The sequence below is a fragment of the Panicum virgatum genome, chromosome 1N, assembly GCF_016808335.1.
Source record: "Panicum virgatum strain AP13 chromosome 1N, P.virgatum_v5, whole genome shotgun sequence".
In the NCBI taxonomy this organism is placed as follows: domain Eukaryota; kingdom Viridiplantae; phylum Streptophyta; class Magnoliopsida; order Poales; family Poaceae; genus Panicum; species Panicum virgatum.
Genome location: NC_053145.1, coordinates 11,571,808 through 11,589,086, shown reverse-complemented (window position 1 = coordinate 11,589,086; position 17,279 = coordinate 11,571,808). Strand labels below are relative to the sequence as shown.

Here is a 17,279-nt window from a genome sequence, read left to right as displayed (position 1 = left end):
CCCGTTGTTCCTGAGGAATTCGCAGAGATAGTATCCATAAAGCACATTGCCCTCAGGTTGTTCGTGACACTACGTAAAAATGTAAAATAAAATATAAGTGATGCCATGTGTTAACTAGTTATTGACATAGTGATGAGCATAGATTATCATCCTTCATTCCTTTGTCAGGATACCCTCAAATGTCCTGTGAGTAGGCCTGCGCATTTGGTTCTAACCGAACCGATCAGTTTGGTTCCTTGGTTCTTACACAAGTTCGGTTTTAAGAAATTAGGGACCGATTGGTTCTTTTAAGAAATGAGAACTAATGAAATTCGATTTCGGTTATTTCAGTTTGGTTCTGGTTATAACCGAACTAACCGATATGTTTTATAGCTTCACCAAGCCAAGGGAAAAAAAAGAAATAATGAAAAACAAAAGAAAAAATAGTCGTGGCACCATCGATCCGCCATCCACGGCCGTTTGTTGCTGTCGTCGCCCCGTCCGACGGGCCGCCGCCGTCGATCTGTTGGCGCACTTTGCCGCCGCCACCCCGTCCCGCGACCACTTGCCTTGGATGTGCCACCGCCACCCTGTCCCGCAATCCAGCGTCTATGCGCTGGTGTCGCGGCAGTGCCGCCCCGCCGGGAGAAAGGGAGGAGACAATGGCCGGGCATGGCGCTGTCGTGTCGGGAGGGAGGGAGGATGTGCGGCCGGGCGTGGTGCCGCCGCGCCGGTAGGGAGGGAGATGGAGGCCGAGGGAGGGGGAGGCTAGGAGGGTGAGGCAGCGGCCAGGGGAGTTGGGAGGCGAGAGTGGTGCTTGGAGTGGTGTTGCGGCGAGGACAGGAGGGTGTGTGTGGGGTGAAGGGAGGGTAGCCTAAATTTAGGGTTTGGTATACTTTTGGGCTTCGGCCAAATGTGCTATTGGACTTCTTTGATATATTTTGGTTAGTTCGGTTAATTGAGATCAAGAACCAAAATAATCAGACTAATTTCGGTTCTTAGAAACTAGGAACCGAATAGGGACCTAAATACTTGGGTTCCGGTTATTTCGGTTCAGTTCTCGATTAAATTTGTCCACCCAATCTATACGTAATAATGGTTATGAAATGGTAACTTACACATTTTAAATTGACCTGATTGTGAGAATTATCCTTCTTTTCTGAGTATCAAAAAAAGATTGACCTTTATGGGTTGTAACTTCATAAGTAAATTTCCTTTCTATAATATGGTTATTGAAAGGTGCAGTGCTTGAGGAACTCGTCAATTCCATTTTAACCAGAGAACATGCAAGTTGTTTGTCGCCAAGAGACGAAAGTGGCAAGAGGCCTAGTTCTCAGCAGTTCCACTCAACCAACTCTGCACAAAAGTACGCGCGAACTGATGGTAGATCAGTTGGTTAGGTCCCTTGTGGGGGAACCTATCCACCCGGGTAAGTCCTCGATTTGGCACGGGTGCTCGCACTTTTCTGGATTTATTCCAATATTTTTCGGCATTATGCGTTAAGTGGTAAGTGACGTTCCCGTCGACAACGAGACGTCAATGGTGACTTCGGGAATCTCCAGATCTGTCGGTCCAGTCCTTCGGAGGTGCTCATAGGTGTAGGGTTTGCGTACGTGTGTTCACAGGGGTGAGTGTGCATACGTGTTGCGTGTTGTGAGTGTCTGCGTTGTACTGTACTAAAAAAACTCTGCACAAAAGTAGCGGGCTGAGAAAATCGTTTTGAGGTTAAACAGTTGGGCCTATGGCCCAAGCTTTTCCCTGGAGTTGGTCCATACAATAGGAAGACAGCATTCTCGTATAGAAAAACATAGATGATGATGATGAAGCAATCACTACATTATTTATTTTGGTAAAACCGACAGCAGATTCGTTAAGCACAATTTTAAAATAGTACAAGTGATTGTCGATATCTTATTACAACTCTAGTACGACTCTTAACTAGGAACGTTTGATTCGTATACAAAAGATCAGTACCATAGAATTATCTGGCCTAATTCCATTGAGCGCTCCTAATTGCTCCTTACAGTGTTTGGATGACACCTTTGCTTAGTTGTTTGCTTTTATCTTGAGATTGATCCCTATGTGTTTCAGATAACAAAAAATGAAATTCATCCCTATGACCTCCACCCTCTTATTTATGTAGTATATATACACTTCAACGCCCTCGCACTCAAGCCCTGGGTGCCATTACAAAAAGCCCTAATAGCAACCTTTTAATTTATTGAGTCATATTTAAAGTAGGATTTGAACATCCAGCTGGCGGGCCTCCCTCAATATTCAAATACATGAGTATGCTTCACATTAATAATTTATTACCACTAGGCTAGAGCTTCAAATTGTTTTGATATAGGTTACTGAATTTTATTCCAGCACTACATGTGTCCGCGTGCAGCCTTAATCTTAATCTTGATGCTTTTTTCTTTTTTTTTCTAAGATGGAGAATGGAGGTGAGATCACTTCTTTTTCTATGTTTGGAAACTTTAATTCTATAGGGAGAAAGAATGCATAGTTTTGTTCTCAATCGGGCTATTTAGTACTGGCTAAAACCTCCTGCTGGTACTATCTGAGGAAAATTTAGTGTCGGTTGAAACCTCCAGCCGGTGCGAAGTTGCATCAAGGCAATTTATTACCGGTTGGTGTTTTTAGTCGGTACTTAATTGCCTCTAGGGAATCTAGCAGTTGCCGGTGGAACTGTTTTAGTACGTGCTGGTGTTCTTAACCGGTGCTCAATTGCTCCCCGAACCACTATTCTTTCGAACCGGTACTAAATGCATGTATTAGTACCGGCTCAAAATGCAGCCGGTACTAATGCAAGCGACGAATACTCCATTTTCTAGCAGTGAAAGTTGCTGAAGTTAGAGTCCTACAAAATTCCTTTTGAGAATCCTGCAATCCAAAGACGCCCAAATGGCGTGCGCGTTAACGATGCCCGTCCGCCTCCGTCGTTACAAGCTTGCACGTAACGGTGCAAGTGTAGTAAGGGTATCTCGGTCTCCTACTTGGCCCCTTCAGATATTTAGCTTGTACTACTATTATGAAAATTGTACTGCAGCTGGAGGAGGGAAGTAGTCTTCAGTTCCGTGGTTTCTAAAGGGAAAGTGCATAAAGTTCCTGTTTTTATATTGCTCTCTTTCTTGACAAATGGAGCAATCATAAATTTATTAGGGACTACGTGGCTTAACCGTAACGTGAGAATCACTCTTTGCGCGTAAGTAAGCCCTGGTAATGCGTACATCCTCATACAGAAGGTAATTCACGTAACTGACAACTGCTTCTGTATAAGCCAGCGGCTGCTCTGGCAATGCATTAGGATGTCGTCAGCAAATTCTGCAGGAACATATCATGAATGGAACTACACCTTCGTGCCGTCGTGAGAACATGTGCCGGATAAGGGAGCATCGTTGTTTAATGATCTGTTTGGATGAGCTAAAATTGAATGCTAAACATTAGCACATATTAGTACTCGTATATATCCTAAAGGTTTTAAGTCGTGGTTAAAGTTTAGTCCACCCCATTAGCACTTCCGGATATTAGTACTAAAATTTCGCACTTTCACACATTATCACTTTGGATCCAAAGCGACCCTAATTTACTCCATCCCTGATTAGGACTTGACTGAGATCCAGCCGACTGGCTGTACAAGTCAGCGGTAACACAATAAAGAAACTGATCTCGCTCTTAGTTACCATAATTAACACCGGGCTAACAGAAAGCACCTTCTTGCAGCCATAGTCTACCTTATCCTTCCTAATCCGCGGGGATAAACCTCTTTTCTTAGCCCTGGATAAGATGCTTATCTGAAGCAGCCAGAGCACGTCGTTTTCACATGCTCCCCCATCAGGCTACCAATGATCTACCCAAAGTAACTGTGACTGATGTCAATTTCTTCCTTCCTGTGAACAACGAAGAGAAGGAACGGAATTCATAATTAATAAGAAATATCAGGACGCGGACCTATCAAGATCACATTGAGTAAGGGTAACTATCACTTACTCTCTGGCGCCGAGTCGATGAAGCCTATCTGATAAAACTAGATGCCTATCTATCTACCAGTTTGAACAGCTCTCTTCCTACGTCTCTATATATCAACATATGCTGCGTCCCTTTGCCTTCCAAGTCCCAAACTTTGAGCAGAGCTTCCTATGAAATGGCAGAGCCTTGCAATTTACCATCTCATGGGTTATTCTTATGTCGCGATGAGAGCTCCAATGAACAAGGTGGAGATCCCTCTGCATCTGCTTCCTTCTCAGGTGCCTCCAGCGGGTCCTTGTGCTCATCAGCTTCAAATCTGTCTGATGATGAAGCATCATGCCCACATGGTCATCCCTATGAGCCATCGTCAGCATCTTCGAGCACGTTGCAGCTGGATGACGAGGGTCCAGTGTACGAATTGTCCTTGCTGCTAGCCCAGCTTCCAGTCAGGTGAGTATATTTGCCCCCTGCACAAGTGTAACCAATTTCTCATATAGAGAAAACACCACCATGCTCCTTTGTAATCCAGCTGTTTAAAAGAGACTCAGAGGATACAGCTTTGAAGACATAAAATTTGTTGCCTGCATTTTCCAATTCCTAATAACAAAATCGTAATGTGTCACCAGGCTCCAAAACTACTTTATTAAATAGTACACTGATGAGTTTTACATTCACTGAAATGGTAGAAATTGAGATAGCAGCAAAATTACAAATGATCAAATAAATTTGTGATTTCTTTGTACTACTATCTTGTGTTAATACTGGCTAGTTCCTGACTTCCTGCCCCTACCAGAAAATAAAATGGTTTGTTTATTTTTTTTATAAAGTATAAAGTATAAATAGCTTACAAGATCACTTGAGGCAGTTTTACGAAAGGTGACAATCATGTCCTAAGTAGGAGAGGGTCCCCTTTGCACACGATCTATTATAAGGATGCAACTGAGTTTACTTCAATTTGTACATTTTCTGAAAAATTGAATAATTGGACAACAGGATGTCATGATTATAAAGGATCAAAATTTCAATATTACCTTCATAAACTACATTTCAATTGCCAAGCATTCAGATTCACTTACACCTAATTTAATTTCCATAGGACAGGGCTGTCCAAGTACTACCAAGGGAAGTCCCAATCATTCACATCAATATCTGATGCTACATGTGTTCAAGACCTTGCAAAGAAAATTTCATACAGTAAGAGGATGAAGGCATGTAAAAGTTATTCAGCAGGATTAGACATGAAGCAACGGTCAAACAACTTACCAAGGCCATGCAACAAGGTGATAGCAAAGAGGCCCTCAAATGGTTCAGCTGCGAGAGTAATGTCAAGAACTAGCAACAAAAGCCACTCGTATAGTGGTGGCAAACCATCTACACACCAGAACAAGAGAGATGCACAAATGCATATTGGTCTGTAAATAAGACAAACCTGGAATAAGTAAGAACTAGGGTGCCAAGTCTCCACTTCCCATTGACCAGCTCTGCTTCTTGTGTGCTTTGCACAAGAAATCTCAAACTATATATCCTTTTAGGATCAAGATATTTTCTTTTATGCCTCATTTCTTGATCCATGTGAACGTCAAACCTTTTTGTGGATAGAATGAGAAAGGGTAAATCATAATCAACAAGATTTATGATGGCAGAAAATATAGCTATCTTTATCATAATGCCCCCATTGAATTCCTACTCATCAATCTACACTTCAGTATTCTTTTCATAATAAATAAATATCCACATGAGGAGCCATTTACACATTTAACTGAGTAACATTTAACAATGGTAACAGAAAACACAAATATACAAAATTCTACGGAGAGTCAAAATTGTCATGAACTGATGAATATGACTTTGCTCACATGGCTGTGGTTAATTCCATTCTCTTTTTCATGCATCTCAACAAAAGGATCTGTTCAGATTTCAGAAGACAACCAAGGAATATGTTATCTAAACTTAAACAAAAGCAAGTTCACACTGAAGTTACACAATTTCAATTAAAAACTTGTATTACCTGAATTAAATATTTAAGTTGCCATTCACTGCCCCTCCTAATATAAAAGCACATGAATTGCCAGCCAAAAAGTATGTGCTATGAACATATGATTTTTGCAGCCTTCAAAGTAAACACATCCAAAGTGGTAATTATGTTTCTTTGGTGCATGACATGCATACGATTGCTTCTTTAACATCTAATGCTCTGAATCGCCATGTTTTTTTCTTAAGAAAGATCCAGTAATGTTTTCAGTTGAATCACATATTGCTCAGCCATCTTGTATAGTCTCCAACTGTGTCAAGATCACACTGCAGACATGTATTCATATGAAAAATGTAATGTTAGCACTTAGCACTTTTTAAAAGAGGACACCACAAAGATTGATACAAGGCACAAAAATGAACACTACATATAGTTCTTCGATGGGAATGAATCCTTACATCTTCTGTTATTCCAATATGATCAAGTAGAATTCTTATACCACAACCCTTCGAAGCATTGAGTGGCACAATATCAATTGTATTTGGCTGCATTTTGAGAACACGCGCTTTCCCTTCAGTCAGTTCTGAACAATGCAGCCTCAGGACAGATGAATCCTCTTCGGCACTGTCAAAGAGTAGCAACTTCTGCAAGTACAAGTAAATAGGTGCAAATCCAATGGAAGTCAAAGTAATCTTATATCTATTTATTTCATTTATTGAAGGTCTACAGAGTGCTATTCAACAGTGTTTTTCCAACAATTCGATTTTAAAGAGATGTGTTGAAGGCATTTTATGAGTTAACTTGAAATTTCATTATTCCACTCCATTTCTTCTTTCATCTCTATTTACAGAGAAGAGGACAATCTTATATCAACTAAATAGATAATACAGATCCTAACAAATTGGTATTGATGGTCACAATTCGAACTTGCAAGCCCAACTACTAATGAAGGTCGGACCTAGCGCAGCGGTAGAGATTCTCCACTTGTGGCCTGGAGGTCCTAGGTTCGAACCAGCCTCCTTGCAGAATTTCAAAGGAATATTGCAAGGGTAAGACTGTCTAGGAATTCCCTTACACCCTTTAAGCCCAATTACTAATAGTGCTTCTTTCAAGATTTGTTTTACTAGCTAGCCTTAGCATGATCTAAATATATAAAAATGAAACTATAATTTGGAATTTTGGATCATTTCAGACAAGTGAGCACGTTATAAGTTCATGATCTCATCAAGTGCTGTAGGTGTGCTACTCGGAACATTGCCTCGAAACATGACAAAAAAAAGGCTGCCGGTCTCATGAATGCATCAATATGTTACGTTGCAGTAAGAGTATAAGACAAACCTGAATAGATGAATATTCCAGCAGTTCCTCAACAGAATGCATCACTTTTACCTGATATCAAATTCAAATTTGCTTCAACTGCCTAAAACCTGGCATAATAAGAATAGAAGTCGGTCTAGCAAATATCTATAGTAATACCTTGTTCTCATGATGCACAGTGTGCAACAAGTTAACAAATGGATGTTCAAACAAGGTCAAACATTGTTCCTTGCAGTATGCAACAACAGGAATTTTATGCTTCAAGGAGTACAGAAATGCCTGCAAATGGAACCGAAGGAACTTATTGATAACGGAACTGATGTTTTTTCCACTCCTACAGAGATTTTTTAGTGAAAAATCCTAAAGGAGACAGAATTGTTTGTAGAGTCAAAAAAGGGAAAGGTAAAAGGAGCATATGCTGAAAGAGAATGCATTTTATGCCGAACATAAAAAACCAATCAAATAAAAGAAAACGCCCAAATTTATTTAAAAAAATAGTTCTTCCTAATAAAGGAATAAAGTGCAGAATTAAAACTTCAACAGAAAGAGCATATCTAACAATACATGAATAGAACTCCAAAAATATACTGCTCGTAAAAAATAATTTGCTGACATGATTGCAAGTAACCACCTCCTTGCAGATATCCACATCCAATTCCGCTCTATAAACTTCTTGGCCATGCCTTCCATAGACAAGTGAACCCTGAACCAAATGTAGTAGAAATATAACCATTCGGGGCCTAGGTATCACTTTAGAAACATCACATGTGATGATAGCACCAGTTGCTTACATAAGCAAGGAAAAATGATGAGCAGAGCTCAACTGTTGATACCCACTTCCTTCTACATTATCCTTACACATTGGTATAAGGAAACATCATTTTATTTTTATGCAGCTGTTGGAATACATATTACTTAGTTGCAGAAATAACAGACATGGATCAGGAGCAGTTAACGAGGTTCAGTTGGTGTCCTTATTTCAAAATCTTAGCATTTAATCATGTCCTGTTTGTGCAACAAAGCAAGATTTCACTGCATTCCATTCCATGTAACTTTGCAAGTTTTCATATGAGCTGTTTCTTTTGTAGGATAAAAATCGAATGTTATGTAAACAGTATGTGGTCAAAGGTAATTGCTAAGGAATTGCATCTGGCTATGCTAAACAAGTGAACCACACATATGAATAATAGGACCTCTGTGACATTGAGTGAAATAAAATATGGGGAAAGGAAACAAAGTAGTTTGTTACAAACATCTTCACGACTACATCATAGGAATAACCAAGTTAATGACACAACTTACATTAGGTCTTCACATGATCACAAATATCCACAAATCAAGAATTCTTATTTAAGTGAAATCAGACAGAATTTACCTGCAAAAATACACCAGGTGATGTCACTGATACAAAATCACCTTTATCATGGACATCAAGATGCTTGAAGGTTCTGATGGTGGAAACCCGACTCTAGTTAAAGAAAAAGATATATCAAGAACACACAAGGATACAGAATGACAAGTGAAGAAACTGTAAGCTCTTGGAGGTCAGTTACATGCTTTACTTTTAGACTCATCACATGATATTATATTGATTCTTTTTAACTTCACTAAAAAAATTCAGTAGCTATATAGAATTTTTCTTTACCAGGATTACATAATTGCCCAAAAATGAGGCAGAAGTTTCTAAAAGTATTTCATAGATTTTCTCAATTGATAAACATATGTAACGAGCACATAGACAATCGAAGAGAATTAGGAAGCAATTGACATAATATGATTCACTAAAGAACTAAAGATCCTGTTGTGTTAATTATCAGCTTTTATGAGAAATTTCCAGTGTGTTCCACATACTCTTTTCTGGTTTCAAAAGGCTGGCATATGATTGATAATTTTAAAACTTGTTTCATGCCAGCCTCTACTTCAAATCAACATCATTGAGATTTAGATGAACAAATGCCATGAATGCATAGAACCCACCTTTCTAGTAACCATGATAACATTTACTCCTGTTGCAATTGCCTCTCTCAAAGATTCTACGGATTCTTCATGCAGGCGTCCTTCATAATCCACAAAAGTACCTTACCAATTTTCCAGAATTATACGCTAGAACTCGATTCAAGATCCAGTAAAACATAACGACTTCTACACCCTCGATCAACTCACCATCTATATCACAAATCATATGGCTTAATTTGGGTCGACGTTCCTCTTTTAGGCTCACTTTCTCTATATTGTTATTGGCCTCTGTACACAACAGGTCAATCCATAGGTAGTCCAGTGATGAGAAATACATTGACATTCATTTTCCTTTCATATAAAGTAATAAATCATTAAAATGTGCAATGGTGACTTATACCACTTACCAGCAGAACTTTGTAAATGTGCCATATCACTAGCAATGTCATATGCACTCTTAATTAATCCCTTTCCTCTCCACTCAAGAGTATTTAATATATGTTCTTCTTCCTTCTCCATCTCTTCTTCAGCTACTTCGCTGAGTTCATGATCAAACCCCAATAAATGCAACAATCCATGCACCTGTTGGATTAAGTTGGTCAGCATAAAATGTGTTTTAAATAGCAGGATATGCGGTGCTGTAGCGGCGCTATAGCGATTTCGTTGAGCTGCCGCTATGACCATTGCAGTAGAAATAGCAAGCTATAGCGGGCAGTTATGTTGACTGCCGTATGCACCTTCACAAATTACAGCATTATTGGCAATTTAGCATAGAAGTAAATCCTTAAGCATAGGGGCATTCAAGCAATTAATAAGCAATGGCAGACGGAAACAATCAGTTGAGCATTTGTGCACAGTGCAACTGTCCACAAAGTGTAGTTTCTATTTTTCCAAACAGCTTTTAACTTAACAGTGTCTTTTTTTTTCAAATAGTGCCACTATGACGTACATACAAAGCTTTTTACCTGGCCTTTAATACGATTTTGCTTAATGTTGCATTTGAATCTTACGAATGTTCAAAGTGCACTACAAGGTCAACATCACTATATTGATAAATCTAACAAAAACTACACAGCTATTGAATCATTGATGCAACTGGTGAAGTTGTAGTTAAATATTAGGAAATGAACAGAGATGGGGCACTACAATACCAAAATGTTGAAATACTAGCAATGAGAAAAACCAACCAACCCTCCTCAAAAAAAAGAGAGAGAAAAAACAAACAACCACAAGGATTCTGATCTCATCAAGAAGTGTGTGGCCTCTTTCTTCTGCTTGCCGCTGTGCTGTATCAACAGAAATTACTATGTCACCCAACTGCAGCTGTAAGAGCAAAATAAAACATGTAAAGGAAAAGGTTAAATGACAAGCATCCAAAACAAATAGACTGATAGACTGATTCGGTAGCAAGCCATACAATGGGGATATCAAGCCCCGGGATATGCTGTGACATTGACAGAACATCCGTAGCGTGATCCTCATCCCTCCATTCTTTGTTCAGCTCCCTGATGAAATTATCATCACAAAGCAGCAGAGAAAGCTCGACGGTATTGTACTTGTTCAAGTTGCTTATAGAAGGATCTCTGGTCTTGTACTCAGAGCCTTCAAGGTTGTCAAAGGCCACCTTCACCACCTTCCCAACATCAGTTCGGAGTGTTTCCGCAATGCTCTGCACAGCAACTCGCAATGACGTACACATACCATGCCAATTCAACATTTCACAAAAATACAAAGGGAAATATCGCAAAGTGGCTTCAAATCATCAAACGCATGTGCAATTTGGGGAAATTTCAGGAAAAATGCAAAGCCCCATCAGCTCAAAGCTGTGGAACTAGGGCGCCTAAGCAATACCAAGATTTCAGGATCGTCGGGGATGTCCTCCTCGATGCCAATTTGCACAATGAGCTCGCCGGGGGCCTTCCGCGTCGGCCTCCTCGCCTTCCTCCGCCTCAGTAACATCGGCGGCGCCGACGGGCGCCTTATCCTGAAGCTCGAGGCGGCGTATTGCCGCGACGCGGCGGCGGCGAAGGGGGGCAGGGTATGACCATGTGGAGGAGAAAAAGGCGGCGGAGAGTGGGGAGGGAGAGGCCGCCGCGGAGTGGGGCGGAGGCCGGAGGCGGTCGTACAAGGGAGAAGGTGGTGCGATGCGAGGGCGCGGGAGAGGAGGAGATGGAGGCGCGCCATCGGGAGGGGCGTGGCGGGGTGCGAGCGAGGCGTCTAGAAGGTTCTAGAACCTTTGGCCCGAGGTTGAGGGGGGAAGCTGGGGGAGGCCCGAGCGGCGAGGAAGACAAGGGTTTAACAGAGCGTCACTGACATGTGGTCCCAGTTTATTGCGGAAACCATCTGGCCCCGCATGTCAGTGAAATCTTTAGCTCCGTGCCTTCGGGTTCAGCCGCCGCCAAACCGCTGCCCCCCAACCACGCCGGCCAAAATGCCCCGCCGTCTCGCGACGACCTACTCCGGCCGCATCGCCGCCGCGACGCCGTCCCCCTCGGGCCTCTCTCTCACCGTCACCGTCTCCCCGACGCCGCCCCCCACCCCGTTCGACACGCGCGGCTTCCCGCTCCCGCGCCGCCACCTCGTCTGCGCCGTCGCCCGCATCCTCCGCTCCCCGTCCTCCCCCTCCCCGCTGCTCGACCTTGCCGACTACCTCGGCTCCCTCCGCCTCACCATCACCGCCGACGAGGCCTCCGAGGTCATCAAGGCGGTCGCCCCCGACACCGCCCTCGCCCTAAGCTTCTTCCTCTTCGCCGCCACCTCCATTCCGGGATTCCGGCACGATGCCTTCTCCTACAACCGTATCCTGTCCCTCCTCTTACGCAGCCGCGCCGACCCCGCCGAGGCCCTGCGGCTCATCGCGGAGATGGAGCGGGACGGCGTGCCCGGCAACATCTCCACCGTGAATCTGCTGGTCGGGACGGGCGTGGAGGTGGGCAGGTGCCTGGAGCTGGCGAAGAAGTGGGGGCTGAGGCTGAACGGGTACACCTACAAATGCATTGTGCAGGCGCACTTGAGGAGCAGGGAGGTGTGGAAGGGGTTCGAGATGTATGAGAAGATGCGGAGGAAGGGATATAAGCTGGACATCTTTGCATATAACATGCTGCTTGATGCCCTTGCCAAGGCTGGAATGGTATAATATTAAGCACAATCCCATATATTTAGTGATGTTCTTTGTCATACTGTGTTAGCTTAGGATGTCATGAAAAATGTTGTTGGTATGTCTAGTTCTGATCATTTCACCATAGCATTAGGAATCACAAGCAGTCAAGCATGAGAGTTGTGTTACCCAAATATTTCCTGAAGATGGAATTTTTAAAATTTAGACTCTACTAAAGAGTATGTAGAGATTTAGTAGGCAATGGTATACCCTGAGTCATCATTTTAGTCCTTTTGCATCAGTAGAGCTTTGTTTCTGAAAAACTTGAATTTCTGTTTCCTCACAAAAAAAAAGTTTTAATCTAACTGCATATCATCAATTAACAAGTAGGAATTTGGTGCAAGCAGGTTGACCAAGCTTATCAAGTCTTCCAAGATATGAAACAAAACAACTGTGAGCCAGATGCATATACATACACTATACTAATTAGAATGTCTGGAAAGGCTGGGAACACAACTAAATTTCTCTCACTTTTGGAGGAAATGGTGTCCAAAGGATGTACTCTTAACCTGATTGCTTATAATACTGTTATTGAGGCTCTTGGTAAGAACAAGATGGTTGACAAGGTGATCTTTATGCTTTCTAAAATGATTGAGAGTGGCTGCCAGCCCAATGAATTCACATATAGCGTTGTTATCCTGGATGTTTTAGCAACAGGAGGACACCTGCACAGGCTGAATGAGATTCTAGATATCTGTAGTGGACATCTGAACAGATCGATTTATTCTTTTTTGATCAAGTCACTCTGCAAATCTGGGCATGCAAGTGAGGCTCATATTGTGTTCTGTCGTATGTGGAGTTCCTATGAAAAAGGAGACCGGGGTGCTTTTGTATCAATGCTTGAGGCGCTATGCAATGCAGAAAAAACAACAGAGGCTATTGATCTACTACATATGATGCCTGAAAAGGGGATTGCTACAGATGTTGAAATGTACAATATGGTCTTTTCTGCTCTTGGGAAGCTCAAGCAGGTATCTTTCATAAGCAATCTCTACGATATGATGAAAGCCAATGGGGTTGTTCCTGATGTTTTCACATACAATATTATGATCTCAAGTTTTGGTAGGGTTGGCTTAGTTGATAAGGTGCGTGAACGTTTTGAGGAAATGCAAGCTAGCAGTTGTAAGCCTGATGTCATCACCTACAATTCTCTCATAAACTGCCTTGGTAAAAATGGAGATCTGGATGAAGCCCACATGCTTTTCAAAGAGATGCAAGATAAAGGATATAATCCTGATGTCTTTACTTACAGCATATTAATTGAGTGCTTTGGTAAATCCAATAAGGTTGATATGGCATGCAGTTTGTTTGATGAGATGATTGCTGCGGGATGTGTTCCTAATATTGTAACCTATAACATTTTACTAGACTGTTTGGAGAGACGTGGGAAGACAGGAGAAGCTCATAAACTTTATGAAACTCTGAAGCAACAGGGGTTGACTCCTGACTCGATAACTTACTCAATACTTGAGCGATTAGAAAGTAGATCTCAACGAACAGTAAGAATACGTAAGCCAAGTCGGACTACAGGTTGGGTTGTAAGTCCAGTATGATGGCCCATTCTGGTTCCTTCGGTTGCATACCTCCTATGAGGTGGAGCTGAGGATACATAATCTGTGTGCAATGTTACAAGTGTATTGCAGTTAAACAATATCACCAAATGATTGCTCAATCACCATGGAACAAATTAGTAGTCCATCAGAATGATAAGTATCAAGAGTATTGCATGGCTGCTGATATCTCAGTTTTGAACAATTCATAGATGATGGACATCTTGAGAAGAGGTAAGAACATTTATACTTCGTCATCCTATCAGAAGATTATATTCATTATGTGAGGATGTATCTTGTAAAACACAAACTTAGTACCTATATTCATAGTTTAAAACCAGAACTTTTTCACAGCAGTCCAAGGGGTTGGTTCACTTTTGAGATTTTCAGGGGAATTTTGGAATAAAAGATTAATAAATAATTTAATTTGTAAAAAGTTCTTTCTAGTTCAGTCAGCGGTTTAGCCTTAATAAATGGACAGAAATCCAGCCCATTCTGGTCTAGCTTTTGGATCACTTTTGTGCATCTAAAAACTAAGATTGGTGGCTCACGTATGCAAAGGATGCGTGCACTGCAGGGGAATTATAAGAAGACAAGATGTCATTCTCTTTTCTCTTTTGTGCACCATCGTTGTAGCCTGGCAGTTCCTTTTGTTTTGTGTAATGTGCATAGGAGAACGCCTGAGCCATTCCTGTTTAAACGAAACATAAATTTCTCCTTAAATCTATCAATAATAAGCTTCTTAAATCTATCAATAACAAGCATTAGCATAGTTAAGTACTTTTCTTTAATCTTTTGATCCATACAGTTATACAATAGTTTAGGCAAAATTTTACCTTGAATAATGAAAACGAGTTGTCATCAGCAATTTATAACACTATTCCATATGCTCTCATTTGATTTGATCTCAAGTCGTGTGTTACAAGAAATGATTTTGCATCAATGTACCACTTGCTCGATTACCCAGTATGGAAGTTTCTATTAATGTGATGAGGTGCCGCTGCCTATGAAAGTGATTTTAGTTTGCAAATCAATATGTGAACCTCCTAATTCATTGTACAGCTTGTGAGAAGAATTTTCCATTCCAAGAGGATAAGATATGGATGAGTTTTCTGTGGATATGATCTGTTGCTGTCAACACTTCGGAGCAAATAAGAATACCAGAATATGCTTCAAATTGTTAGACAATCTGGGCATCGGGATTATGTGAAGTGTGAATAGTTTTAAATTTTGAATCAATGTCTATTCTTGGCTGAAAAGCTGTACATTTTGGATCCTTACAGGAAATTTAATAAAGTAGCTTTTCACACCTTAAAATTCAAATATTTGTTTTTTGTTAGAATTATTGGTTTATCTTCTAAAACTGCCCAAAACCATGCTTGAACAGGTCTATTCGTGAGCAATGCCCTGACTAATGGATCATAGTTCATCTCCGTGTCATCTCCATATATTATATTTATTATTCTTATTGCATCCACCAGTCCTTTTTTATCAGTACTAATCTAATCTGAAAGTGAGCCTATGTAATTAAATGCAGTGGTGTTTTTTTGTTGAAAATAATGGCAACTTTGCTTGCTATTCATGGTTTTATGACCTAGATGGAGTGACAGGACCAATGACAGAGACATACAATAAGTTTAAGGACCACATTACACTTCCAAAATCTTTATAATGTAAAATCGGCATAAAATGACAGCTGCTTGCATCACATAAGTGGGAACATATACTTATTGCAAGGGTATCCTTGAACATTCTCAAATCTCAGCACTGTAATAGGAAAGTGAATATTGAATAACTGTTGGAATAAATGGTGGTATTTAAATTCTCTTCCAAAAACTGAGTTGCACAAATCCTAAATCTATTTTGTTACTAGTTGAAAAGTGGGTGGTAGCAAACCAAGCCTCAAATTGCTTCATTCAAGCCTCAATTTGAATTTTACATTGACATGTTCTATGATAATAAATTATTCTAGTTTGATGAAAATTGGAATTGGTCATTCAAGAATGTTAATATTGAGCTATTTTACAGATCTTTTTATTGATCCTTTTTGTGTGCAATATATTGCTGAAGTTTACATATTGATTTCTTCTAGATTCCATGCATTTCCCTTACAATACTCTTACTCACAGCTTCAGCACGCAGATGGCCTTGCTTGGAATCTTCAATATTCGGAACAGTGCCACGTTTCTTTGGCAAGTTATTGGCAAAGGTGTTCATGCATCTATTTAATGACACCGTTGCTTGGGGCTATTGACTTACTGGATGCCAAGAAGAATTTGTAGTGGTGGTTAGCCCTAATTTCTTATCAAGTACATCAAATACTTTTGCTGCATCACTTCGGGCCTCACTGTCTTACTGGAGTCTACAGGTAATCTGTGCAAACATCAATTAAATAATGGATGTACAAAGAAACTGATGGGTTTCTTATTTCAGGGAAAATGACGGGTGTGATTCAAGATACTGGAAGACCAAGCTGATATAGATAGTTCCTACAGCAATAAAGGCAAGTTGATTTTACGATAACATTTTTTGGGAAAAAAATACTTCTTTGATGGCTGTACCAGTTATTTTGATTTCAAAATCAATCTCATTTCTTTCCATTGATTCTTATGTGTCCACTGCGGATTCAGCAATGTAAAATCCCTTGATTTTGTAAAAAAGTTCTGAAATCTTATCTGGTGCAGTTAACCGTAGGTTGATTTGTTTCAGGCAGGGTTCGTTTATCATCTTGCAGAGCCCGTGTACGTGATGCTAACTTTATGGCTTCCGGACTACCCTCCTGCTTTGCCTTCCGCTGCATTGCATCAAATTGGCACCGGAGCACTTGTCAAGAATGACAAGAGAGAGGTGAAAATAATTTCTGTATTGCGCAGGAGAAGAACTGTTGATGATTTATCGGCCAAGGATGAAATGTGCAAGAACATAACTGACGTCTGCATCCCAGGACATCAACAACACTATGGATTCACCGCTTGTCAGGCAATGTTGAAGCCCGACGTGAAGCTCATGGACTTTGCCAGAGATGAAATTGAATGGAGATGCGAAAGAAACCCTTCCTACACAGGAAGGAGGACCTATTGAAATAAGTATCTGCCATAAGTTCAAATAACTAGTACACGGATCAATAGCAACGCACTAGTTGATCCGTGTTTGCGAGCCCGCCAAATCTGCCACTGTACGAATCATTTAGCAGTTTTTCAAACAAAAAACACACCCCAAATTTTTCTATTTAGCTGTAGCAGCCTCCGAAATATTACTCAGAATTTGATCTGACAAGGAAAACTATTGTCAGAACTGTAACAGTAGCGGCATGGAAATACAGTTGTCCTTCGGTCTGCAATGATGATAAGCAAGCAGCAGTAGAAAGTTTCTTCAA

At 40.8% G+C, this 17,279-nt stretch overlaps 3 protein-coding genes across 25 annotated transcripts; 2 read left to right on the top strand and 1 right to left on the bottom strand.

Annotated features, from left to right (window-relative positions):
- Positions 1-3,509: 3,509 nt before the first annotated feature.
- LOC120655154 (endoribonuclease YBEY, chloroplastic-like) lies at positions 3,510-11,490 on the bottom strand. 19 transcript variants are annotated; one of them, XM_039932880.1, is made up of 17 exons: positions 11,048-11,487; positions 10,614-10,865; positions 10,388-10,519; positions 9,604-9,778; positions 9,404-9,484; positions 9,218-9,318; positions 8,616-8,708; positions 7,854-7,943; positions 7,400-7,519; positions 7,262-7,312; positions 6,382-6,567; positions 5,960-6,249; positions 5,808-5,857; positions 5,215-5,536; positions 4,800-5,123; positions 3,973-4,418; positions 3,510-3,872 (listed from the first exon to the last, which is right to left on the bottom strand). In XM_039932880.1, exons 1-12 carry the CDS (start codon positions 11,378-11,380, stop codon positions 6,199-6,201), a joined length of 1,665 nt encoding a protein of 554 aa, XP_039788814.1. In that variant the 5' UTR covers positions 11,381-11,487; the 3' UTR covers positions 3,510-3,872; positions 3,973-4,418; positions 4,800-5,123; positions 5,215-5,536; positions 5,808-5,857; positions 5,960-6,198. The 19 variants fall into 19 exon arrangements, with proteins under 19 accessions (XP_039788814.1, XP_039788816.1, XP_039788811.1 ...); XM_039932877.1 differs by having other exon boundaries at positions 3,539-3,872; positions 4,800-4,873; positions 4,983-5,123; positions 5,215-5,857; XM_039932879.1 differs by having other exon boundaries at positions 3,539-3,872; positions 4,800-4,917; positions 5,028-5,123; positions 5,215-5,857.
- LOC120655156 lies at positions 4,092-5,612 on the top strand. The gene is made up of 2 exons (XM_039932894.1): positions 4,092-4,401; positions 5,048-5,612. Exons 1-2 carry the CDS (start codon positions 4,127-4,129, stop codon positions 5,367-5,369), a joined length of 597 nt encoding a protein of 198 aa, XP_039788828.1. The 5' UTR covers positions 4,092-4,126; the 3' UTR covers positions 5,370-5,612.
- A 108-nt stretch (positions 11,491-11,598) lies between the features above and the next one.
- On the top strand, positions 11,599-17,279 carry LOC120655153 (pentatricopeptide repeat-containing protein At1g51965, mitochondrial-like). 5 transcript variants are annotated; one of them, XM_039932873.1, is made up of 5 exons: positions 11,599-12,326; positions 12,701-14,137; positions 14,966-15,109; positions 16,046-16,271; positions 16,337-17,279. In XM_039932873.1, the coding sequence occupies exons 1-2, from the start codon at positions 11,628-11,630 to the stop codon at positions 13,904-13,906; spliced, it is 1,905 nt and encodes a 634-aa protein (XP_039788807.1). In that variant the 5' UTR covers positions 11,599-11,627; the 3' UTR covers positions 13,907-14,137; positions 14,966-15,109; positions 16,046-16,271; positions 16,337-17,279. The 5 variants fall into 5 exon arrangements, with proteins under 5 accessions (XP_039788807.1, XP_039788804.1, XP_039788806.1 ...); XM_039932871.1 differs by lacking the exon at positions 14,966-15,109 and having other exon boundaries at positions 11,600-12,326; positions 16,033-16,271; positions 16,337-16,750; positions 16,848-17,279; XM_039932870.1 differs by lacking the exon at positions 14,966-15,109.